This window comes from Elephantulus edwardii, unplaced genomic scaffold (genome assembly GCF_000299155.1).
Source record: "Elephantulus edwardii isolate Elephantulus edwardi_28Jun2011 unplaced genomic scaffold, EleEdw1.0 scaffold00076, whole genome shotgun sequence".
Classification (NCBI taxonomy): domain Eukaryota; kingdom Metazoa; phylum Chordata; class Mammalia; order Macroscelidea; family Macroscelididae; genus Elephantulus; species Elephantulus edwardii.
This window is the reverse complement of record NW_006399826.1, coordinates 2,718,528-2,745,518: the sequence shown is the minus strand read 5'-3', so window position 1 is coordinate 2,745,518 and position 26,991 is coordinate 2,718,528. Positions and strand designations below refer to the sequence as shown.

The following is a 26,991-nucleotide window of genomic DNA, read 5'->3' as shown; positions in this document are numbered from 1 at the left end:
AAAAGACGAAGAGACAGCTGTAAGGCTCTGGCTAGTTAACAATACATCTTCTTTTCTCTGTTCCCTTCTCTCTTCTGAAACCTTTCTCTCAACCTACCTAGGAGTGCCCATCCATCCTCCTTGAAACCCCAAGAAAGACTACTGGTGGACATGGAAAATGTCTACCTTGGAGTTGGTCAATAATATCTCTTTGGGTGGTCCTTCTCCCAAACACAGCTCTATTGAGAAGGAAAGTCAGGAAGAGCAAAAGTCTTCTAGAATCAAGAAACTGAAGAACCAAGGACAATTGCATAGCATACTGTAACTCACTTCGCAAATGTAGCTACACATCATAGCTGTCTTGGCAAGGACTTCCTGTGGACTTCAGGATGCATGACTGTAGGAGAACTGGATCCAGGGTTTTGTTTTGTTTCATATGTGTATGTGGGAGGGAGTTTGCAATTCTGAGGAATCAAGACTGTGAGAGGGAGCTCTGCTGGACCAGTCTTTAGGGAGCTGCATTGCCAACCTTAAGACAGATAGTTCAAAAGAAAGATGGGCAATCACCTCTGAAAGCTCACTGGAGAGTCGGTCATGCATCAGTTCTGACTCAATGACAATAAATTAGTTTTTTTTCCTGTTTGTTTTTAATAATGATTGTGAAAAGGTAAGTCTGGTTCCTTGAGACATCTTCAAGAGAAATGGACTTTGGGCTTCATTTTCAGGATTACATTTACTTAGTAGGAACCAGCTGGCTGGGTTTGGAGACTCACCAAACAATGCCCCAAAACATCAAGTTCCTTTGAATTCAAATGGGGCAGCCATCTCAAAGGCAGTTTAGTGCTTCCTCAAAAAGCTGAACATAGAAATTCCATATGACCCAGCCATTCCACTACTTTGAATATACCCTGAGAATATGAGAACTGAGCCATAAACTGAGATTTGTACACCAATATTCATAGCAACATTATTCACCATTGCAAGAACATGGAAACAGCCCAAATGTCTAACCACAAACGAATGGATTGAGAAATTATGGTACACTGACACAATGGAATACTATGCAGCATGCAGGAGCAATAACTTTGTAAATTATTACCTAACTTGGGAGGGACTGAGTGAACTAACTCAGCCCCATAAGGAGAAATATTGATAAAATTGTTATTGTAGAATAAGTATAAGGATCCAGGAGGGGTGGGAGAGGCTGGAAGCAGAGGGATGTGGATGTGCAGAGGGAAGAGGGATTAATCATTGGGTTGTACAATTTGATGGGGGGGGGTAAGGGAAATTGAAAAAATTTGTTCAAACTTGTATTTGAATTTTGCAAATAAACTAGCAGAAAAAGAAAGAGTTTAAATTCTTTTCCTCCCTCCCTCCCTCCCTCCCTCCTTCTCTCTCTCTCTGTATCTTCTTAGAGGCAGATTCTTAAGGCATCCCCTATCTTAATTTTGGGTATTTTCTTCTTTGAATAGGAAATGAGAGTAAATTCCCTGTTTTGCTGACTCTTAAACAACAACAATGCATTCTCAATCTACTTTTGTGAGGCCCTTCTATGCTGGTCAAAATGTGGAAGGCTCCCTCAAGCACTTGGGCTATGTCATATGATGAGTGGTAAAAAAAGGACATTAAATCTGACTTCTTCCATAAGTGGATCACATTTGGATAAAGAAGAGTTTACTGTTATAAAGCAGTAAAGTTGAACACCCCTTTTCTTCTTATGTTTTCACTTCTAATCTATATTTCCATTTAGTGTTTAATGACTTAAATCTCACCTCTAAAATTCCAAAAGTCAGAACATGGAAAATAGTACCAGTAGAACTACTTGTACACACTTGCTGTTTTAAAAGGATGGGGGGGGGGAATGGGATTTCTATACAGATTTGCTTATAAAACTGATTTATACAATAGGATTATTTAAAGTACATGTTCAGGGTTTTGCTTATTGTTAAGAGTAGTTACAAAACAAACATTTTTCCCCCCAGAACATTTGAGTCTATTGCTACTGACCTTGAATCCTTAAGCTTAATTTGATAAACCTTGAAATGTTTCAGCCACATAAGTGTGGCTATTTACAGAATTTTAACACCTCTATTTTTCATTGTTGTAAATACTTCTCTATATTTTAAAATTATTCTACCAATATTTCTAAAGGGTAGTGAACAATACAGTGCTCATGGAACTACGGATATTTCATAAAGCCTTTTCTTCCTTATTATTAATCTGGCCTGTCTCTGTATTTATGGAGTAGGTACGAATTCATTTGGGGCACTCTCTCCTTAGCCATAACTCTGATTAAGCTGGAATTTACAGTTCTCTCTTCCACATTTTCCTTTGTTACACAAATGGCTTCAACAAAATAATAATAAGTTCCCGGAGATTTTGGTGGCATGCCTGAAAACTGCCAGGCTCTTGTCAAGGGCACATAATGTAAATGCCATCATCAAAACTCCACAGCCTGGTTCTACTTGGCCACCTGTCATGTGGAACCACAGGCTGGTCTACCTGCCCCACCACCTGGTTACCATAGTGATTGGGCCAAAGTAATACAGCCAGCTCTGCAACCTGACAGACCAAGCAGAGAATGCTTCAAGCTGGACTGTTAGCTTTAAAGTGATTTCTCTCAAGCTAAGCCTTTCTCAAAATATGAACACCAGGAAAACAATAACATGCACTGGTACAACAGAGCAGAACAATTTGGCTACTGTTCCAGATTGCACAGTGACAGCTGGTGACTTTTGTAAGTGAACAGCATAATAAAATTAGCCTAGCTGAAATATCTCTACTGCCAAGGTTAACATACCCCAGTGCATGGGTCACACAAGGAGACTAAGTAGAATCTCCAGAGAACCTTGAAATGGGATGGCTGAAAAGCCAGATTAGCCACTTCCCTTTTTAATATGCACATCCAACGACAGAAAGGGAGACATCACTGTTACATGCAGACAAAGGGCTATCGACAAAGACCCTGTTAAAATTTTAGGTTGATAATGTAACTCAGGAAACTTGTTCCATTTAACAAGGCTGACACATACGCTGCAGAAGAGACACCTTAGCTGTAAATGCAACTCTCTACTGGGCCACTACCATGCTGCATGGCACAGGGCAAGGGACAGCCACTTTGTGCTTCAGTTCATTCATCTGTAGAGATTTGGACCAATAATCTTTAAGACCTCTGCCAGCTCTGAAATTCTTGGACTCCATGGGAGAAAATTATAAATAATGAGAGGTGGGGCGTGGACACCACTGCATTGTTCTAGGGGACCACAATATTGACCAGCTCATTTAACTCAAGTCATGGATACTTTCAGAATGATAGTCATGAAACAGTTTCCAATTCCTGCCTTGTTTGCTCTAGGGTCCTGTTACAACACCTCAGAAATACTAGAAATACTGCATAAGACCATATGAAGAAATAGAAAGATAACTAGTAAAATGTGGGTGAGGATCCACTCGGGGTGGGGGGAAGGGTAGGAGCAGAATGGTGAGGATGGGTGGGAGTGGGGTGGGGGTGGGAATCACGGGGTCACACAACTTGGCGGGTGGAGGGAGAGGGAGTAAAGGAAATGGGAAAGATCTGGCTGGGGTCTGGAAAGACAGGGTAATGCTGGGCACAGCTCAATGGTGATCACTTTTATAAAACAAAGTAAAAAGGAGTAATATAATAGAAAATAATATAATAATAATAAACTAATATAATATAAAAATGAATATAAAATAAAATTTTAACACAACAACAGCAAAAGAGAGATACTGCCAGAGATAATTTGCACAGAAGAGAGTTTATAAAAACCCCTCCTGCCTCATGCTTCATTACTCTCTCCGCAGGCATGTCATCTTGCGATTCTTCAAACAGTGACAGCTTTTAGGAAGCACAGGATGAGTTAAATAAAGGTCAGCACGTGAAATACGATTGTCCGCAAGTTCTTGTGGCATTATTTGATCTTTAGTTTGTTGACTTTCCACCTTACACCCCTCCCCAACTTAAAATATACCATAGAGACAATTCATATTAATGTCTGATCAATGGTAAAGAGATGGCTGGTTACACTGGAGAATTATTTGGGACCAAAAGACAAAGAAGTACAAGAGGCACAGAAAAGGGAGACCAAATACCTTAGAGAGAGTAACAGACATTGAGAGGGAGCTTACGGATCAAAGGCTGCAAGCAGGAAATTTAGCAGGAGGCTGATGGACTGCTCCACATGGATTTGGTGAGTGGTTGGCATCCGTTTGTTGAGCTGGTAGAAAATGGTAGAGAGCACAGCCTCCAAGCGGGCCACGTTGAGTTCAATGTTCGGGTCCAGGTTGTTGAGAGCATTCTCCCGCAAGGCTTCTATGACGTTCCAAATGTCCACCAGGTGCACTACACACAATTAAAGCAGAGGGAACCTGTCAGCCAAAGGAACGCTTAAAGGCAGCTTCATGATTTTATGTGTCTCAAATGTCCTGGTTTTTTTAGGCTTTCCACGGCTTTGGCACGTCCACCTTTTATAGACAGTTGGCACTAGTAAAGGTCTGCAGTGTATGACCTCAAAGATGGTTTCAACATATACCAACACACAAGTGCATGAGCTACGAGGCACCAAAGTAAAGAGTTCTTTCTAATCATCTTATTGGCCCGTGAAATACAGCTGCTGTTGACATGTTTCATGGGAGGAAACGGCAGATTGAAGTGTTAGCCGACAAATAGAAAGTACAAGTGCAATCAATGGCAAAACCGACATCCTATTGCAAGATTATCTGGCTTAAACCATTTCCAACTATGTGCCAGGGACCCCTTAAACAATGAAGATAAACAATGAAGAAAAGAGTGTGTTTGAAAAAAATGAATGAATATCAAAACTGCATTTGAGTATTTAAAATGGTTTCAGTTATTTGTACATATTTTCAGTAGTATACGTTTTCAGTTAAAAAAATAAAGGGAAAGTGGGAAAAGCAAGGGGACAAGGAAGAAAGAAATTTTTTTTTAATCTGTGCTATTCAACAGCAGAACTAAGTCACACACTACTTAATTAACCTGATCTAGAGCAAGAAGTTGTTCAATGACATGATTGGTCAGTTCATTTGAGTCAGGGATACTTTCACTAGGAAAGTTAAAATTCCCATTTCTTCTCTAATTACAATCAATAAATCACAACCTTGATTAAATGAATAAATTTATACATTATACATCTTGCATAAGCCATTTCACTTTAAAAAATTATATTGGTTTGCTTACAAAGTTTGTGTACATTATGTTTCACAATATTCTTCATTCATATTGTGTTTCCATACCTTACCTCCTCTGTTACCATTCCTTCTCCCCTTGGATCCTCATACATGTTTTACTAGTTATCTCCTTCTATTTTTACAATAATGGTCTTATACAATATTTGTTTTTATGAGACTGAGTTAGTTCACTTAGCATAATGCTCTCCAATCTCACCCAAGTGATGTAGTATTTTTAGAAATCATTGATTCTAAGTGCTGCATAGTATTTCATTGTGTAAATATACCACAATTTTCTCAATCCTTTTGGCTGCGGTTGGACATTTGGGTTGTTTCCATGTTCTTGCAACGGTAAATAATGCTGCTATAGATTCTCACCACTGGGCTGACTGGCTTTAGTTTGCTTGGCTCCACAATCAACACTCTTGGTACCAGTAGCCAGGAAATAAAAAGATGAATTGCATTAGGAAAGTCTGTTGTCATGGACCTCTCCAGAGTACTGAAGAGCAACGATGTTAGTCTGGAGACTGAGGTGTGCCTGATTCAGTCCTAGGTCTTCACAATTACTTGCTATGCATCAGAAAGCTGAGCAATGACTAGGATGACAGAAAGAGAACTGATGCCTTTGAGCTGTGGTGCTGGAGTAGAGTATTGAATATATAATGGACTGCAAGGAGAACAAACAGGTTCTTCCTAGACAGGGTGAAACCAGGTTGTTCCTTGGAGTCAAGGATTCTGAAGCTTTGTCTGACCTACTCTGGGCATGTTGCAAGGAGGGACCAGTCCTTGGAGAGGGACACCATGTTTGGGAGAGTGGAGGGACAGCGCAAGAGAGAAAGACTCTTGATGAGATAGAATGCTTTTTCATAGTTAATATAACTCAGATAAGTTTCCTTTCATTGATAAGTAGGATTCCATCATATGCACGTACCCCACAGCCCTTTAGTTACCAAACATGATGCTTTTTTCCCCTGACAATTGGTGTTTCCCAGTGAATTGGGTGGAAGAGTTTTTGGCAGCCTTTACCTCTAAGGAATTTTCTGGCTGCATTTCCTCTAAGACTGTGCAAAGTAGCCGGGGCCTGTTGCAGCCCAAACAAGTGGTATTTTGTGTAGCAGGCTCACGGAAAAGCCATAATCACACACACTGCAAGTACTTATTTTCCAGGGGCGGCATACTGAGAAGGATACAGGCTTTACAAGCACAAAAATTTGGGTTTCACTCCTGGCTCTGCTAATAACTTAACTGTAAAACTGTGAGCAATTATCTCAACTCTATAAACTGTATTATTCTCTTTCAGGAGACGAGGAAAGGGATGCCGTCCTGAGGGAGTTGTAGTGAGGATAAAAGAGAAATGTCCATACATTTTAACCGAGCACTTAACAGGTGTTCCACAAACGACAGCTATCAGTGCGACAGCAATTAAACACCCGCTGGTCTATGGCAATGCCCGCTGCTAACCGACACCATTTATGAACTCAAACATAAGGTTTAACCTGATCCTCCAAGTTCAAGAAGCTACTCAGCACATATTTTGAAATCGATATAGTGAGAACGCTTTGTTTTCCTGAGTCTTGTGTGTTTTCTGCTGTCAATGAGGTGCAGTGTTCATACTTAGCTACTTCGTTTTTGTTGTTGATTGCCATTGAGTAGAGCACAACTCATAGTGAGTGATCTACGAGTAAAAGACCTGAAGCCTTTCTGCAAGCATTGCTGTTTCTCAAAGTTCATAGAGTTTCCAGAGGGGTGTTGTTTAGGGAGTGGATGCCACCCCTGCTTCCAAAGCTACTGCTCATATTATTAGAAAATATTTGTGGTTGTCCTTTCTGCTAAGTTTCCATCTTAAATAGGTTCTGCGTTTTGAAGGCTTTGGTGTATCTACAGGTGAGATGTTGTTGTTCTTGTTATGTGCCGTCGAGTCGCTTGTGACTCATAGCGACCCTATGTACAACAGCCCTAAACTCCGCTCTGTCCTGTACCAATCTCACTGTGTCTGACACTCCCATCCCAATTATCCTAGTCACTGAATCAATCCACCTCATAGAGGGCCTTCCTCTCCTGCGCCATCCCTCCACCCTCCCAAGCATGATGTCCCTAAGGACCGATCTCTCCTCACAACATGTCCAAAGTATGTTAGACGGAGCCTCAGAATCCTTGCCTCCAAGGAGCCACCCAGTTTAACCCTTTCCAGGACAAATCTGTTTGTTTTCCTAGCAGTCCATGGTATTCTCAATACTCTTCTCCAGCACCACAGCTCAAAGGCATCAATTCTCCTTCTATCCTCCTTGGTCACTGTCCAACTCTCTGATGCATAACAAGTGATTGCGAAGACCATGGCCTGTATCAGACGCACCTTAGTCTCCAGAGAGACACCATTGCTCTTCAGCACTTTGGAGATACATAAGCATATTCCAGCTCTAAAAGGAGATGGTTATTGTTGGCGGTGGTAGGTGCTGCGGACCTGAATCTCGCTCTATGCCGCATCATCCTCCGTATCTGCTGTGCTTGAGCTCATCGCTACAGTCACTGTGTAAACCCATCTTGTTGAAAGTCTTCCTCTCTCTCTCTGACCTTCCTTTCCCAGCACGGTACCTTTATCCAGGGGCTGGCTATTAACCTGTCATGGGTCTGAGTTGAAACCAGAGACTCAAACCTCCTGCTGTAGAGTCATTTCCAACCCATGGGGACCCCTCATCAGGTTTCTGAGCCTATCCATCCATCTTTATGAGAGGGAAACTGTCCACTTTCTCCTAAACAGTGGCTGCTATATTCGAACTGCTGACCTTTTAGTTAGCAGTCTATCACGTGAAGTACTGGACACTATGTCACCAGGGCTCCTTTTGAGTTGTCATTGTTACATGCTGTCAAGGTGAAACCAAACTCATAGCTGACCCTCCGGTGGGCTTCAGAGGCAGTAAATCACATAAGAGGAGACTGTGCCTCCTTTTCCTTCAGAGCAGACAGTGGATTCAAACCATGCACCTTTGGATTGCATTGCTGTTATGTGCCTTTGAGTTGCTTGTGACTCTTAGTGACCCTATGAAACCTCATAGTCCTGAAACCTGCTCTATCCTGTGCTAACTTTATTGTCTCTGACACGCATACTGTCATTACCCCCGTCACTGGATACAACTGTTCCTCCTTCTTTTTGTTTGCATAGTTGAGGTTTCAGCCTCAGTTGTCAAGTCTGCTAGTCTAAGTGTGCTCTATTGTACACAGGGTTTTGGAACGCCTGTTATTTTGGAAGTGGATGGCTGGCCAATTCTTCTTTCTAGTCTGTCTTTAGCGCTCAGATTTAGAATAGTACCTGATAGACAAGTATTTTACAGAAAATGATGGAATGCTTCACGAATTTGCATGCCATTTGGATTGGGCATGCAGTTCTTTATCCATTAGGGCATCAGAGCTCCCTAACCTCCCTTCTGAGTTAGCAGAGTTTAAATGGATTTTACTCCATTCCATAATTAGGAGGCTAATGAGGAATGGTATCTTTAATAAACTTTCTTTGGAAACTTTACTTCATTGATAAGTACTTTTGGAAAAAAACTCATTGCCGTCAGGTTGGGACAGTTCATAGCTGACTTTTCAGTAGGTTGTCAGAGACTGTAAATAATAAGGAAAGAGACTGCTCCTCATTCTCTCAAAGCTGCTAGTGGATTAGAACAGCCAGAGAGGCCCTGATCTTTGGAGGTACAAGTTATAACACAGACAAGTTCAGGACCCAGCGTGGTTGGTAGGGTACTGCTCTGTTGCCCCTACTTCAAATGACTAGAGGTGAGTTCTGGAACTTACTGATGTTCCAGTTTTCCATCTGTGAAATGGGAGTATAATAGTATCTTATGTCTTAAAAATCTTCAACAAGATGACATAAGTGGCTATTGTAACAATGGGGGTCCGCGTATCAATGAGGATGGTACAGGATAGGGCAAAGTTCAGATCTCTTGTTCATGGGATTTCTATGAATCACACTTGACTCCATGATACCTAATAACAACAATAATATCTGGTGGTAGTTGGTAGGGAGTTGTGCGGCTAACACAAAGAGACATCTCTCTGGTGGTTTGAATCCAACAACAACTCTGCAGGAGACAGATGTGCAATCTCCTCTCATGTGATTTCCAGTCTCCAAACCCCACTGGATAGTCAGTTACATATCTATTCTAACGCAACAATAATGAACTTAATGAGAAAAGTAGTTCTCTTTTGGGTCAAATGAGATAATCTGTTGAAAATATTTTTGCATAGTCCTTGGTACATAATATGTATTTAATGCATGTGTTGTTGATATCAAAGTGCACGGTATAGTCCAAACCAGCCCATAGCTGACCCTCCAGCAGGTTTTCAGAGGCTGTTAATCACGTGGAAAGAAATAGTCCATCCTTCTCCTGTGGAGCAGCTGGTGCCCTCGAACCCTGTGCCTTCAGGATTGCAGTACAGCTTTTTGCGACTAGGCTTTACATAGAAAAGTAATAATGTGAAACTGCTCCCTCTGTGTGATTTACAGCCTCAGAAAAACCACTAGAAGGTCAGCTATGATTTGGTTCTGACTTGACAGCACTTAACAATAACAACACATATCACAAGCTTTTTGTTCATTTAAATAAGTGAATTAGAGAACACACTGTGTCATTTAAGAAGTCATTGGAGGTGGTTTGGATCTGACTGTTGTATAAATATATTGTTTGGTGTCAACTAACAGTTAACAGTGAATCACAGAGATGCTATACGAATGGAGTAGAAGTGTGCCCCATAGCTTTTCAAAAATGTGGTCTTTTTGAAGCAGATCGCCTGATCTTGTGTGAAAGTCACCTCTGGGTAGAGAACTTTTATATTGGCCTAACAGCAAGAAGCTTTGTTGCAATTCCAAAAGGCACAGGGTTTGAGGCCAACAGTGGCTCCATGGAAAAAGGATGGTCAGTCTCCTCCTGTGTGCCTCTGAAAACCTGCTACAGGCTCATCGGCTATGTGTCCGTTCCAAGCAGACCACACACAGCAACACTGTTAGGCTTCTGTTTTAGAAAATGGGGGTGGGGGAGGCACAACCCCTCACACTCCTTGCTGTTAAGGTGGAACTTACTCATAGCTGACTTTCCATTGTGTTTCAGGGACCTTACGGATATTATGCTAGGAAAGGTCAGCAAAAAAGAGAAAGACTTCGACAAAATGAATTGACACAAAGACTGAAGCAATGGGCTCTAACACATCAGAGATGATGAGGAAGCCAGGATGGGACAGAGGTCTGATCTGTCGTCCATAGGGTTATTACGAGCTGTACTCAACCCGACAGCACGAATCAACAACAACTGCACAGAAGGTGATTTTGCTCATCTCTTGTCCTTTAAAAAGAAGAAATCTATGAGGTCGTACAATGGTGACTGTCCACCACTAGATGGCACTGTGCATGTTTTACTAATTTTAACTATGGCTCATTAAGACCCTCCAGTGAGCGTGCTGTCAGACACAGAAGCCAGGACGGAGACGGTTTCATCTAAATAAATACATACATTTTCTATTAATACAGTAGACGAGGCAACGGTCTGAGTAGTGAAATTCTTCAGGAACAAGAACCACATCAAAAAGAAACAAAATGCAATCCAAACATAATCTTCAGTATTTCACAGACTCTTAAAGAGTCACGATGTGTTCATTTTAGACCAAAGCAAACCACATGTACTGACGCTGAGTCGATTCCAACTTCTCGTGACTCGACAGCACAGAGATGAACTGCCCCCAGGTTCCAAGGCTGTGCATTTCTACGGAAGCAGACAGCCACGTCTTTCTCTTGCTAATTTTAGAAACACATTTTTTAATTATTTAATAATGATTACTTGTTTCATAATTAATTAGTGCCACACGGTTGGTCTTAAAGAAATAAACAAAGCCTTAAATAATTTGCCTCAAATGTTGACAATCTTAGCTATAGAAGGCCAGGGAAGAGGGGAGAATGGAGGAGGGAGGGGAAAAGTAGTTAAGAAAGAGCTTGTTGATCTGAAGAGATATTCTTATTTGCTCGCTGATGCCTTAAACTATTGTAACAGCAGTTGGAATCTTTAGTCTATGATTAGAGAGGACTTTAATTCAAGTACTCCTAGAAAATACGTTAAGATGGCAACCTCATGTATATCCACAGAGAAATGAGTGTTGTTACACACTTCATAGAAAGTGGTGAAATCCTAGGAGTAGAACTAAAACGTATGGAGGAATCGCAGAAAAGACAGCAACGGCAAAAGACACCTTCCACGTTGAGCTCATTCCATGACTTGGTTCACAGCTGGCTTTTCCCAGGCCGGGAGGCCTTGTCCAAGCCAGCGGATCAAAACAGAAGTTAATTTTCTCTAAAGGACGTAAACATCTCTCCAGAGTTCTGAAGCTCAGATACTATTACCTTTTGATTCCAAAATCTGCAGAGGGTGGGTTTTTCTTAAGCTCTGTGACAACCACTAATTTACAAACGATTAGAAGGTCCTGGAAGGGCTGACAGAAGCAGGAGGTCTGTAAACAATTATCTGTACTGCTCTTACGTCTGTGCTCTGAGAGAACTGTACTCTACCTTTGCTACATACTGGAATCAATGACAAGATTTTTAAATAGCTTCTACCTGGTGCCCATATCACTGCTGGTCCAAAGACATGTTCTGAAGAACAAAACACTCGGCTGGTTAAAAACAGAGACACTCAGGCCCCACCCAAGATGCTGTTGTTGTTAAGTGTCATCAACTTGAGTATGACTTATTAACAAGCCTATCAATAACAGATCTGAACCCAGTCCTATCCTGTGCCTTCCTCACAATCTCTGGCATACTTGAACCCATTGCTGCAGTTACTGTGTCAATCCATCTGCTGAATGGTCTTCCTCTCTATTGTCAACCCTCCACCTTCCCAAGCATGATGCCCCTCTCCAAGGAACTGCTCCTCCTAACAACATGCCCAAAGTGTGTGAGATGAAGTCTTATCACCTTTGCCTCCAAGGAGTGCTCTAGCTCCACCTTCTCTAAGACATACCTATTCTTTCAGTAATGGATGGAATATTCAGCACTCTTCTCCAATTATCACAGCTCAATAGCATCACTTCTTCTGTCCTCCTTACTCATTATCCAACCCTCAGATACATAGCAAATGACTTAAAAGGCCATTTCCTGAATAAGATACACCTTAGTCCTCAAACTGACATCATTACTCCTCAATAATGATCACATCACAATAACAATAATTGCTCTAACTGTAGACTTGCCCAGTGGAATGTGTTTCTTGAACTCCTGACTATTGGTACCAAGGATGTTGACTGTGGATCCAGGTGAAATCATTGACAGTTTCAATCCTTTCTCTGTCTATCATGATGTTGTTGCCTATTGGTCCAGTAGTGAGGACCTTTGTTTTCTTAATTATTGAAATGTAATCCATAATGAAGGCCACAGTGTTTGACCTTCTGCAGTAAGTGCTTCAAGTCCTTTTCACTTTCAACAAGCAAAGTTGTGTCATCTGCATAACATAGGTTATTGATGAGTCTTCCTCTGATCTGATGCCACATTCTTCTTCATAGAGACCAGATTCCCAAATCCAACTCAGGCTTAGAGAATCAAAATGTATATTTTAACAAAAGCCAGAGGCTATATATATTCAAGTATAGGACAATCACTGCCCACAGTCAATAATTCTTAGCACTTTGGCATGACAAGCCTCTTATGTTTTATTGGGTTGTGTGGTGTTTTGCAGGAAGCTGTTTTCTATAATCTCTGAAGTTTAATAAGAAGTTGCATAAGTGTGTACATACATTACTTTGTTGTTGTTTTGTACTGTAGAGTCAGAACTGACCCATGGCTGACCCTCCGGCAGGTTTTCAGAGGCAGTTTATTGCACAGGAGGAGATAAGGAAGTCACTGGATTCAGATATTTCCTTAGTTATATTTAAAAAAAACACAAAACACAAACCAACGACCCCTCAACTATTGTCCTATTGTCGAGTTGATCCTAACTCATCCCTCACCCTCCACTGGGTTTCTAAGGCTATAAATCTTAACGGGAGGAGATTGCCCATCTTTCTTCCACAAAACCACTGGTGGATTCAAAGCACAGGGGTCATGCAGCCTTTGGTTTTAGCTATGCATCCAAGTGCCCTTTTTAGTTAAAAGAATAAAAAATAGTAATTCTATTGGGAATTGAATATAATATATGGATATGCCACTGGAATATATTTCCATATGTGTGTGTGGTGAGTGTGTATATGTGGGTTAAGATATATATATATATATAACATAATATAGAGTATTAAATATTATAATATAAACACACACACATTTATGTATCCCACATTGTCATCATTTCAAATTGACTCATAGCTGATCCTCCTCTGGGTTTCTGAGACTGTAAATTGCACAGGAGGAGATTGTCATTTTTTCTCCCAAGAAGCTGCTGGTGAATTTGAACCATCAAAGAGGCTTGGCCTTTGACTTAGCACTAGAACTGTCTACAGTCTATACTGAGTGAGAGTCAGAGAGAGAGAGACACAGACAGAGACAGAGAGAGACAGAGAAAGAGACAGAGAGAGACAACAACAGAGAGAAAGAAATAGTGACAGAGAGAGACAGAGTCAGAGAGAGACAGAGAGAGAGAGAGAGAGAGAGAGTCAGAGAGACAGAGAGAGAGAGAGATATCTCAACTCTGGGTAAAGTGTTAGACCACTAGCAGAAAAGTTTGTAGTTCGATCCCACCCAAAGATACTTTGAAATCAGGTCTGGCAATTTCCTTCAGAATTTGCAGAGTAGTTCCAATCTGCATGTATGAGGTTGCTGTGAATCAGAAAAGACTCAATGGCAATAAAAATTCAACTCTGTGTGTACATTTCTCTCCTCTAGGACGTAGACTGTGTCAGTGTATGTGTGAATGTATACATATATACACATGCCTGTACATTCCCATCCTCCACATCTCCCAGCATCTTCATGCTTAAAGGAATAGAATTTCTTTGCTGAAGCTTTATTCTGTCCTCTTTCCCCACCATTTACCATTTACAGGTAAATGCAGGCATATTTACCTGCTGCTTACTGTAACTCATCCCATAGCAAAGAGACAGGCTGTCTCTTCTGAACACTCTTCCATTTCTTCCCTCTCAAGACTCACGCTTCCTAGGCTTCAGGGCAACACTCCCAGCACGAATTCCTACTGCAATCACACTCTTTGGAGCTGGAGAACCAGGTTCATTCAGGGAATGTTCCTAACTTACATCTGTGTCAGATTTTGAAATACCAAACTATGTTCTGCTACAGAACAAATTCCTGAAATACATTTACTGGCTGTTAGTAATGATAATTATGGTTTTATTTTTTTAACTTGTTCAACAAATTTCTGATTAGGACTAAACAGCATACTATACGTCCACGTTATATATTTTGCCTATGATAATTTTTAAGTGGTAATTGCTACAAAAGCGGCTTTGAGTGAACATGTTTCTTAAGAAGATTTGTACTGGGTTAGCCAGTCATTCGTATTGGGTGGGGGGATGTGAGGAGGAAAAGAAAGAACTCATTCCCTTGGGAGGATCAGGAATGATTCGCTTCTTCATCTGAGACCTGGAGCTTCAATTATTCATTCAATCTTCACTACACACCAACACTAGTTGAGTTCTAGAATTAGAGCTAAAAGCATGTTACTTGACCTCCAGCAGGTCCCTGGCTTCACAGATCTCACACAGAGTAGGAAACAAAGACATTAAGTAAATTTATGCCTTGAAAGTACAACAATAATCTATTTTTTCTAATAAAGAAAATAAAAATGGGCTTAGACAGAGTACCTTTGAATTATAATGACTCTGACCTTTCCCCACCTCAGCTCCTTTCTACAAAAGGAATAATAATATCCACCTTTTTTATCTCATGGATTTGTTAGAGGATTAATGACAATGAATGAAAATTTACATGAAGAAACACTTAATAAGCCGCCAAGTAGTATATAAATTCTGGGTATTATTTTTGAGAGAAAACAAAAAGGCATTACTATTTCCTGTCACATTCAGGTAGAATTGTATGTCTTCTCCCCGCGCCTCCCCCCCCCCCCCATTCTTCCTACTCCTTGGTCTAGCCTTTCAAATAGAAACATAGCTGAATCTTATTTTCAGTGTTCTTCTCTAACTTCAGGTTTGTTTTTTTCTCTTGACAGATGAAATTCTATTTTAAATCCACTAGTGATTCCATCAGAGTGATTACAATTTTAGTTCAAGTTCAGATCAGATCTCCATCTTGAAATTGCTGAAGAATTTTGAGAACCTCAATGCACTAGGAAACCCTTCTCTCCAGTATATCCACCGATCACTTTTTAACTCACTGCCTTCAAGTTGATTCTGACTCATGTGAGAAGCACTTGAGATTGAGATTCTGAATCACTCGTGTGATTCTACTCTGAGTACATCAGAGTAGAGCTGGTCTCCATTGTCAGGGGCCTTTCTGACCTAAAGTTCAAGGACTTTCTTTTCTCTGAGTGCCTTTCTGTTATCAATGAATATGTTCATGATTTGCGTTGTTCAGGAGATCCTAACGCTATTTACCATGTACACTTTGCACACATAGGTATTCATTTATGTAGAAAGACCACCAAATGCTTATTATACAGGTAGTCTCTGAGTTCAGACATATTCAAGGTTAGAAAGGAGCACATTTAATAACTGCCTGGGGTTTCTGGTTTTGTTTCAGATTAAGTCGTCTATACAACACGCAGCATCCCAGCACACAGTTTTCTGTTATCCTGCTCAGACGTTCACTCACAAATGCTCAGTGTTGTGATTTCTCGTTCAGCACACAGCTACGCAGCAGGCTTGGGTCTGGGCTACAGTGAAGTTGCTGTTGGTACTGGGACTTGTAGTGAAGAGAAAGATGGACAACATTCAACTCTAACATATGACAACTGAAATGGACACACACCTGACAGACGCTGGCACTCCCACTTCATTGTTGAGACACCGATGGTGACTTCATTGCACCAGACTTGTAGCAACAGCAACTCATTGCGGTTGAGTTAGAATCAACTCACAGCTGACCCTTCAATGGGTTTTCAGAGGTTGTACAGGAGCTGATTAGCACAGGAGGAGAATGTCCATCTTTCTCCCTTAGAGCTGCTGCAGGGATCTTATTTGGTATTTTGTACCGTAAGAAGTATCAGTTGTCAATATGAAGCCAAGGTTTTCATGTTCCTATGGCTGAAATATGTGCACTGCTTCTTACAATATGTCCAGCAAAAGAAGTCAAGTCATAGAAGTCATAATGCAAATAAGACAAGGAAGGCTCTAGACAGGGATATCAATATAAAGACTACCAAGGCTTATGAAAATGGAAAAAACAGCTGGTGAGAGAACAGGTGAGGAAGGACTATCAGAATCGTTCTGAAAATCATTAAGGACAAGAATAGGATTCCGGAAATAGTAAAAGGAGTAAAAAGTGGTATAAAATGGATATTTTTAAAAGAGAAGAGATAAGGACTGACCCACGAGATGAAAAAGCTGTTGATGAGTAAGAAGAAGACCAAATTAAAAGATGACTCTTACGGGTATATTGATGATTCACATGCAGCCAAGGAGAAGACCCCTGTGAATGCTTTAATGACAAGCAGAGCTTGTTTCAGTGGTTCAAACGCAGACTTGGCTATGTAATGTGCGTATAACAGGAAAAGCAGGAAGGGCTGATGTTGAAGGTAATGAAAACCACAAAGGTGAGCTGGAAAAGACGAAGGCTGCATTTATGAAGCCACTGCAGAGCTCTGGTGACATGGCCAAGAGGTGACTTTCCTGCTAAAACAAACGCTATGCCTCTCTGGCCATTCAAATGCACCAGTAGCAGCTCCTCCGGGGAAAGATGGGCAATTTCCCTCTGTGTGATTTACAACCTAGGAAATCCAATGGAGGGTTGGCTATGAGTCAGTTCTGACTCCACAGTAGTGAGCTTGTTTTTAATAAAGATATTGGCAATATTTTACTGAAATGTAAAAACAAACATAAAAGAGGTTATTCTACATGTGACTAACTCATCAGACCATTACAGTGTCTACAGTGAACAAGAAATACTAGCTGCATTATTTTTAAGAGAAATTAAATCCAGCCACAGGTTTTAAGAATTCATCCTCTATTATGTTTGATGTTATAAGCGACTTAACAAAGTATCAGCCAGCTTGACTACCAAATAGATGGTAATCCCCATGGAAGAGACACGTTCAGGTGACCTGACTGGTGAGTACAAGCCGGTGTGCAATGGACAACCCACGTCCTTCCTGCAGACAAGAATGCTGAAGGCGCTCAAGAGAAAAGGATGCTACTATGCTGATCACTGTGACGTTAATGCGTCAAATGCGATAATGGCTACCCATGGTGAAGTGTTTGGTGGCGCTCCCTGATTAAAACAAGCTTGGAAGCAGGAGGGGCATCCAATTCTGAAATAGCTTGCCTCTGGAAAACCTATAAACTTGGAGAAACGATGAAAGTTATACAATTGTTCAGGGCTTTTGTTCATTGGGTCTTTATAAGTCGTCTATGGTTCATCAGCACTTAACAACAACCACAACCACAACCACAACCACAACCACAACCACAGCAGTGAGAGAACTCTGTGGGCCTGGTGGATAGAAAGTCATGTTACCAAGTCAAAGGTGGGTGATTTTAATCTGCAGCCCTCAGGCCTGGTTTGAATTGTCTTTGGTCAGAAATTCTTCTAAGTGGTATAGCCCTGGTCTGTGCATTGCTGTACAGAGTTGTCTACAACTCGATGACACTTAACAACAACAACTATGGACAGGAAACTTTGGATGGTTTGGAGGAGGGGGTCAGAGCAGATGGAGATGAGGAGGGAATTATTCTCTAAGAAAGGAGATCTTTAAGGAAGTAAATGGTCTGACTGTTGTTGTTGCTATACACCATCGAGTCAGAATCTATCCATGGAAAACCTTCCAGCAGGTTTTCAGAGGCAGTAAATCACATGAGAAGGAAATGAATGGCCCATCCTTCTCCCATGGAGCAGCTGGTGGACTTGAACTGCATGCCTTTGGGTTTGCAGCATAGTTTCTTACCACTAGTAAGCTGAAGCTTACTGGAAATGAATAGGTAAGTAGGGTTCAGCTGAACAGTGAATATGACAGAAGAAGAACTGATGCTTTTGAGTTGTGGTGTTGGAGACAGGTGCTGAATATCCCATGTGATGCCAAAAGAACAGATATGTCTTAGGCGCAACCAGAGTGCTCCTTGGAGGCAAGGATGCTAAAGGCTTCATCTCTAACACTTTGGACATATTGCTGGGAGAGGCTATTCTTTGGGAAGGGATATCATGCTTGAAAAGGTGGAGGGTCAGTGAAAGAGAGGAAGTCTCCCAACAAGGTGGACTGACACGGTAACTGGAGCAATAGGTCCACGTGTACCTGAGATGGTGAGAACAGCACAGGGCAGGACAAGATTCTGGCCTGTTGTTCATAGGATTGCTATTAGTCATACTCAACATAAGAGCACCTAACAATAACATCATTACATAATACTTTTCTAATTTTCCAGGTAAGCAAATACCCTGACAATCTGCATGCTCAATAGTTTAATCCTTAGTTTAATTTTGAAACTACCATGTGACCTACTTCTGATTCTCATGTAGAGACAACTAGTCCATCTATGAAAACCAGGGTTGATTGAGGGAAAAGTGAGGGAGTCTTAAAATGTGGTGTCTGGTTCCATGGGCCTGGGGGCATGGCCAGAAATAGCTCCTGAGGTGATCCTGATAAATAGTGAAGTCTGTGAACCACTGCAATAGAGCACATCTTAAAGGAAGGAGTCAGATAAGAGAAAGGAAAAAAGGGAGGAAGTTATTTTTAAAAGATCACAAGGATCCCTGAACACTGCTCCCAGGCAAGCCAAGTGCAAATCAGCTGGTTTTTGAGATTCATTCAAATAAGGAACTTATTTTTATGCTTTTATTATGGCCCCACTGTCACACACAAAGACAAAGATAGTGTTTTAAAAGCTAAGCAGGTCAACAGATGCATTTTGAGGTGACCACACTAAAGACTGTCACCACTCATGTTAACCAATGGCAAGTTCAGAAAAAAAACCATTCACACAAACTTAATCTTCAGATTCCCACCCCCCACCCCCCAACTAGCACTTAGTGCAGAAGATCAAGGACTGCAGCCTTCAATATGAGCTGAAGCTTAACACTGGGCCAACTGGCAGCATCATGATGGATGGTGAAGAGACTGGGATGGTCAACAGCTTCAGTTTGCTTGGCTCTACAATCATCACTCTTGGTACCAGTAGCCAGGAAATTAAAAGACAAATTGCATTGTGAAAACCTGCTGTCAGAGACCTCTCCAGAGTACTGAAGAGCAACGATGTCACTCTGGAAACTAAAGTGCACCTGATACAGGCCATCGTCTTTGCAATCACTTGCTATGCATCGAAAAGCTGGACAATAACTCGGGATGATAGAAGAACTGATGCCTCTGAACTGTGGTGCTGGAGAAGAGTGTTGAATATACCATGGACTGCTAGGAGAACAAACAAGTTCATCCTGGGTGAACCGAGTCTGTTCCTTGCAGGCAAGGATTCTGAAGCTTCGTCTGACATACTTTGGACATGTTGCAAAGTGGGATCAGCCATTGGAGAGGTCTTGCTTGGGAGGGTGCGTAAGAGAGGAAGACCTTTGATGAGATGGATTGATTCGGTGACTGGGGTAATGGGGGGTATATCAGAGAAAATAAGATTGGCACAGGATAGAGCAGGGCTTAGGTAGGGCTGTTCTACAGAGGGGCGCTATGAGTTGCAGGTGACTCGACAGCACATAACAACAACAGTCAACACAACTCATAGCTATGAGTCATACTTGATTTGATGGCATTTGACAACATCTATCTATTATCTATCTATCTATCTATCATCTATCTATCTATCTATCTATCTATCTATCTATCTATCTATCTATCTATCTTTGTAAAACATAAAGTCAAATAGCAATTGAGGAGCCTGTCAAGTTTTCCTTGTTTCAAAACCCAACATTATCCTTGTCCCCACAACATGTCTGTATCATCAATGGATTCCTAGTTCTCTTTACTAACGATTCTGGGTCTGAAGCATCGTATTTGACAAAGATAAGACTTTAATTCCACTTTAATTTCCTGGGTAGAGTGGGATGTATTAAGCCCTCAGGAAAAGGTCACCAACATATGTTTGGTTTAAAATCAAATTGAATATCACACCAAACCTCAATCAGAACAACAACAACAACAAAATGCTAGATATCCTTTAAATCGTGTTTGTAGATCAGCACTAGTATTCAAAAGAAGGTATAATAATTGTTGGTCCAATAGTTGTCAAGTTGTAAATGAAATCTAATTGAATTTAATTAAGCACGCAGTTATTAAGCCTATTATTCCCAAAGTATTATACTAAGGACTATAAAAAATAATAGAAGAGGCGAATGAAAAGGAAGATTTGAACAATAACTGATTTTTTGACTGTCGCTGCTTAGCTATGTAGAGAACACCTTGAATGATTTTTAGAAATAAGATGTAGTGTCTTGAAGACATGAGCTCTCTCTTATTCATTTTCGCATTCCTCACAGAGCCTTACACAAGCCTTTGTTCCAAGCGGATGCACAGTGATGAATGGAAAGATTCATACTGTGAACACACCATGTTCAACAATCTAACAAAATTGAGCATTTGCTACACGTCAGACCCAGCATGAAAGTTCTAGATTCTTTCCCTTTACTTCAGTTGTCTGAGAAAGCTTGATGAAGCTTATGGAGTGTGGTTTCCCACCAAAGTAGTCGCTGTTGAATCAGCCAGGCCTCAGGAATGAAGTGCATCATAGTGGAACTGTGCTGCACAGTTTCCAAGGGTGAATATTTCAGAAGCAATCATCAGGTTTTTCTTCCAAAGGGCTTCTGAGTGGCCTTGGAATTTCAAGCCTTTGATTAGCAACCAAAAATGATAATTGTTTGAACCCTCTGGAGACTTACAGGACCTTTCTTATGCCTTACCAATAGGACTTCAGCATGAGGCCTGAATCCTAGATGCCAAAGCTAAAGGAAAGAGCATTCACACAGAAGGGAAACCTCCCCAAGTGGGTTGCTGGTTTCTCTAAGCTTGGGAATGAACAAAAGGCCAAGACATGCATGGTGATAACTTATTCAAGAATGGACTAAATACATTAAAAGGATAACTGTATTTGGTTGATGAATACAGAGGGAGTTGACTTCTACTTTTTCTCTGAGGCTGTTGAGAGGCTGTGAAGTAGCATCATGTGTCCATCTGGCCAATGTAAACTCCACTAGACCAAGTTCACAGCAACATTGGAAGCAAAGATAAGCAACAGTCAACTGTGAACTCATCCTACATAATTTAGGTGTAAAATGATAACAGGTATTGTTTGCTGCTGCTGTTGTTGTTTTGTTATGATGTGCCATCAAGTCACCTGTGACATTATATACAATATCTCTGAAATTTACTGTGTCCTGAGCCAGTTTCACCGACTTCGATACACCTACCTCCATTGCCTTAGTTACTATTATCAATACTTCTCATCTGGTGGGTTCCTCTCCTGTGCTGTCCCTCCATCCTTCTGAACATTATGTCCTTCTCCAAGAATCGATCCCTCCTGGCCACATGTCCAAAATATGGGAGACAGAGCTTCAAAATCCTAGCCTCCAAGGAGAAACTTGGTTTCACCCTCTCCAAGACAGACCTATTTGTTTTCTTGGTGGTCCATGGTACGTTCCAGACTCTTTTTCCCCAACACCACAACAAAGGCATCAATTCTTCTTCTATCATCTTAAGTCATTATTCAGCTCTCTGATGCATGAGATGACCATGATCTGGATCAGGCACGCCTTAGTCTCTGGACTGATGTCGTTACTTCTCAGTACTCTGGAAAGTTTCCTGACAGCAGATTTACCTAATGAAATTCTTTTGGTAAGTGCCACTAAGTCTAGTCTAACTCTTAGTGACTCCTGGGACAACAGTACAAACCTCTGTGCTATCCTTACAACCTCTGCCAAATTTAAACCTATTTGTGATAGTCACTGTGATGACTCACCTTGTTGGAAGTCTCCCTCTCTTCTGGGACTTTCTCTTCATTTTTCTAAGCATGGTGTCCTCTTCTAAAAACTGACCCCTCCTAATAACATGTCCAAATTGAAATACAATGACGTCTCACTATCTCTTCTTCTAAAGAAACACTCTGGCTTAACTTACTCCTACACAGATTTGTTTGTTCTTTTGGCAGTCCATGACATAATCAATGTTGCTGCCTCAATCTAACAACACAATTCTTTGATTATCCCTGTTCACTGGCTAATTTACACATGCATATGGAGCAACTTAAAACATAATGGCTTAGGTCAGGTCCCCCTTAGCCTTTAGAGTGATGTTTGTGCTCTTTAGTGCTTTAGAGAGGTCACTGGAAGCCGATTTGTCCATTGCAACACTTTGATTTCTTGACTACTGTTTCCATGGCTGTTGATTGTGGATTAAAAAAAAATTAATTTAAGTATTATTGAGCTTTCTAGAACATAGAAAACTACTTAGAGGATGGAAAAAGTAGAACTTTCCAGATGGATAATCAGCAATCCAGGCTATTAATAGGTATCTGGAGTGATGAAAAGGAAAAAAAAACCCTTTTAAAGTCAGTGGAAAATTACTGAAGAGGATCCTTCAATGTTGAAAGTCAAGGTATTCAGTAGGTCATATTCCAGATCCTTCCTGCTCAGCCTTCCCAGGGGTAAGGAAAGGGTCAAAGGTCGCTAAAGGAGAGGAAGACCCTCAAGCAGGTGGACTGACACAGTGACTGCCACAATGGGCTATTGTGTGTCAGGAAGTGTGAGGATGGCACAGGATAGAGCAGGGTTCAGATCTTTTGTCCATAGGGTCACTATGAGTGTACTTCACTCAACGGCACACAACAACAACAACCTGCTCACCTATTCAGTCTTCTTAGTCGACCTCCTCCTACAGCTTTGAAGAAGTGACAAAATCACATGAACTTGGACCAGGGACGCTGCACCTACGACCAGATAGCAGTATAGTCTCAGGCCCTTGCTGCAGAACTCTGACACTGGACACACTTGTTCCAGAACATATATGGATATTGGAACACCCTCAAAGGAGCGAACAAAACCACAGATATCAACTCCTGCGGGACACCCTTGACCAAGCAAGGCAGGACATAAGTCACTGGCTTCCTGACTCCTCCTCAGTCTTCTGGGTGGGCAGTTTGGGAGATCTGTCCATTTCACAAAATGTGTTGCAGTTTCCTGAATGATTTATTGCTTTCTCCACTGCGTCTGTTTTGGTTCTGCTCTGGCTCTACCTTCCCAACAAGCTACTTCCTTGCCTTCTGGGGACAATGAGCATAAGGTACTGATGCTAATCAAGTCACTGTCGTTGACAGACAGAGTCCTTCTGGAATAACAAATGACAGGAAGTGAGGGTTCAAACCACGTTTAAAGTAGATGCTGCTGGATCCTATAAAATGTCCTCAACTCACCCTTCCCCACAAGGCCCTATCATTGTCTAATCAGTATTTAATAAAAAGAAAGTGCTTCATTTGAAAAGCAAAAGGCATCCTACTTGATCTTACATTCCATTTTATTATTTTTCTAAGAGGGAAATAAAAGCATGACTTAGGGTTGCTGTCCTGATTATTAGCTTTGCAGGAGGCTGAGTGACCCTCCAGGCTTGACTCAATGTTCCTGTGTTCTTTGATGGCAATGCTTGACACACATTGGAGGAGAGCAACTGTCTGCCAGAACATTCAGCTGACATCTGAAAGTTAGAACTGGCTTCTTTAGTAATACAATTTTATCTATTGCTTATCTAAGAGAAGCTGTTTAATATCTCTTGCGCTATGTTCACATAGAACAAACAGAACTTTAGAATTTGTGACAGACAAGTAAAGCAGAAGTCCTAACCCCAGATGTAGGTGGTTGTTGTTGTTTTGTGCCGTCGATGCAGCGATCCTATGTACAAGAGCCCTAAACCCTGCTCTATGCTGTGCCAACCTCACTGTCTCACTCATACTCACTCCCACCAGCCCAATCACAGAATCGATCCATCTCGTCGAGGTTCTTTCTCTTCTATGCTGTCCCTCCACTCTCCCAAACATGATGTCCTTCTCCAAGGACCAATCCCTTCTTGGAACATGCCCAATGTATGTTAGACGAAGCTTCAGAATCCTTGACTCCAAGGAGCAACCTGGCTTCACCCTCTCCAGGACAAACTAGTTTGTTCTCCTAGCAGTCCAGTATATTCAACACTCTTCTCCAGCACCACATCTCAAAGGCATCAATTCCCTTTCTATCATTCCTAGTCACTGTCCAACTCTCCGATGCATAGCACGTAATTGCAAAGACTATAGCCTGGATCAGGAGCACCTTAGTTTACAGCCTGACATCAAGCTCTTAATTTTAGTACATTTTATGCTATATATAAATAGAGATAGAGACATATAAAATTGCCCTTTACTTGATCAGTATAGTTTTATTTATTTTATACTTGTTTATTTACAAAGTTCTTATACATTGTTTTTCACACCTGATCTTTCCTCCCATTTGCTTCACCCACCCCTCCCACCACCCATCAAAATGTGTGACCCTATAATTAACACTTCCTCCCCCACCCATTCTCAGCCCTATTTTCTTCCTCTCCCCCCACCTGGGATCCTCATACTCAAATAATGGCCTTATACAATATTTTTCTTTATGGGACTGAGTTATTTCACTTATCATGTTTTCCATTCCCTCCCAAATTAGATATTAATTTATAATATCATCGCTACTGTGTGCTCTGTAGTATTCCATTATGTCAATATATCATAATTTCTCAATTGTTGTTGGACATTTGGGCTGTTCCATGTGCTTGTGATGGTGAATAATGCTGCTATGAACACTGGTGTACAAGTCTCCATTTGAGCCTGAGTTCTCATTTTCTTGTGGAATGTTCCAAGCAGTGGAATAGCTAGGTCATACGGAATTTCTATGTTAAGCTTTCTGAGGAAGTGCCAAACTGCCTTCCAGAGTGATGTACCATTTTAAGACTCATCCAGCAATGTATAAGAGTTCCTTTCTCTCCACATCCTCTCCAACATTTATTACTTTCTGTCCTGTTAAACTTTGCCACTGTTACTGGAGTGAGATGGTATCTCATTGTGGTTTTGATTTTCATCTCTCTATTACCAGTGATTTGGAACATTTCTTCATCTGTCTGTCGGTCATTCAAAAATTCTTTCCATGTCTTTTGCCCATTTTGTAATTCTGTCATCAGTCTTTTTCTTGTGGAGGTCTTGTAGGATTCTGTAAACTTTTGATCTGAGACCCTTACCTGAAATGGTATTGCCAGTAGGGTTTTTTTTCTCCCACTCTGTTGGAAAATGTTTTTTATGTGCTCAGGGATTTAATCTTTAGAAGGTCCCATTCATCAATTTTATCTTCTCCAGATTGTGCATTTCTGGCTATAATTGGCAGTCTCTTTATACCATAGACTAGGCCACCTAAGCTTGATCCCAGTTTGACTCTGATGCACTTTATGGTTTTGGGCTTTACTCCCAGGTTTCTGATCCACCTTGAGTTGATTTTTGTGTATGGTATGAGATGTGGATACTGTTTCAGGTTTCTGCAGGAAGCAGTCTAGTTTTGCCAACACTATTTGTTGAAGGGGTTGTCATTTCCCCATTTGATAGGCTTTATTTTCTTGTCAAATATCAGCTGACCATAGGTAGCTGGGTCCATTTCTGGGTTCTCAATTCTGTTGCATTGGGCATTGGTCTTTGTGTCTGTCATTGTATCTGTACCAAGCTGTTTTGGCTACTACTGCTGTGTAGTAGGTTTTGAGGTCAGGGAGTGCTATGCCTCTCATTTTGTTTTGTTTTTCAGGAGTGCTTTGTTTATTTGAGGCCTTTTTCCTTTCCAAATAAATTTGACAATTTCCCTTTCGATCTCCTTGAAAAGTGAATTGGTATTTGTATTGGGATTGCATTGAATCTGCAGACTGTAATTTTCACAATATTGAGACTTTCTGTCCATGAACAAGGCACATTTTCCCCATTTCTTTAGGTCTAATACTGTGTCTTGCAGAAATGTTCTGTACTTTTCTTTGTATAGGTCTTTTGTATCTCTGGTTAGGTTCACTCCCAAGTATCTCAATTTGTGGTTAGCTACTTTAAATGATATTTCTTTTTTTGAGTTTCCTTTTCTAAGTCCTCTTTGTTACTATAGAGGAATCCCACTGATTTCTGGATATCGATCTTATGTCTTGCAACTTTTTTTTTCACATTGAATGATTCTTGCAACACTTAATTTGGTCTACTAGCGCTAACAGTTTTGTTTTTTTTTTTAATTGAGTTCTCGGGGTTTTCTGTGTACACCATCATATCATTCTGCATTTAGCGATAGCTTAACCATCTCATTGCCAATCTCCTTCTCTGGTCGTATTACCCTAGTAAGCACTTCCAATACATTACTGAATAGAAGTAGTAACAGTGGGCATCCCTGTTTACATGAAAAATGCTGTTAGTCTTTCTCCATTGAGAATGATATTGGCTCTTGGTTTTGCAAACATACTTTTCACTATGTTGACGAAATACCTTTCTATTCCAATTTTGCCGAGCATTTTTAGGAGGAAGTGGTGTTAGATTTTGTCAAATGCCTTTCCTGCTTCAATTGCTAAGATCATACAGTTCTTATTATTTGCTTTGTTAATATGGTGATTTACGCTGATTGTTTTTCTTATGTTGAACCATCCTTTCATAACTACTATGAATCCCACTTGGTCATGAGGAATTTTTTTTAAATGTGCTTTT

At 40.9% G+C, this 26,991-nt stretch overlaps 1 protein-coding gene across 9 annotated transcripts in view; it reads right to left on the bottom strand.

Annotated features, from left to right (window-relative positions):
* DTNA (dystrobrevin, alpha) overlaps positions 1-26,991 on the bottom strand; it is a 451,930-nt gene that overhangs the window by 110,866 nt on the left and 314,073 nt on the right. For all 9 annotated transcript variants that reach the window (XM_006889175.1, XM_006889177.1, XM_006889176.1 and 6 more), the window contains one exon: positions 4,129-4,342. In XM_006889175.1, coding sequence (XP_006889237.1) covers positions 4,129-4,342 — 214 coding nt within the window. The remainder of the gene's footprint in view (positions 1-4,128; positions 4,343-26,991) is intronic.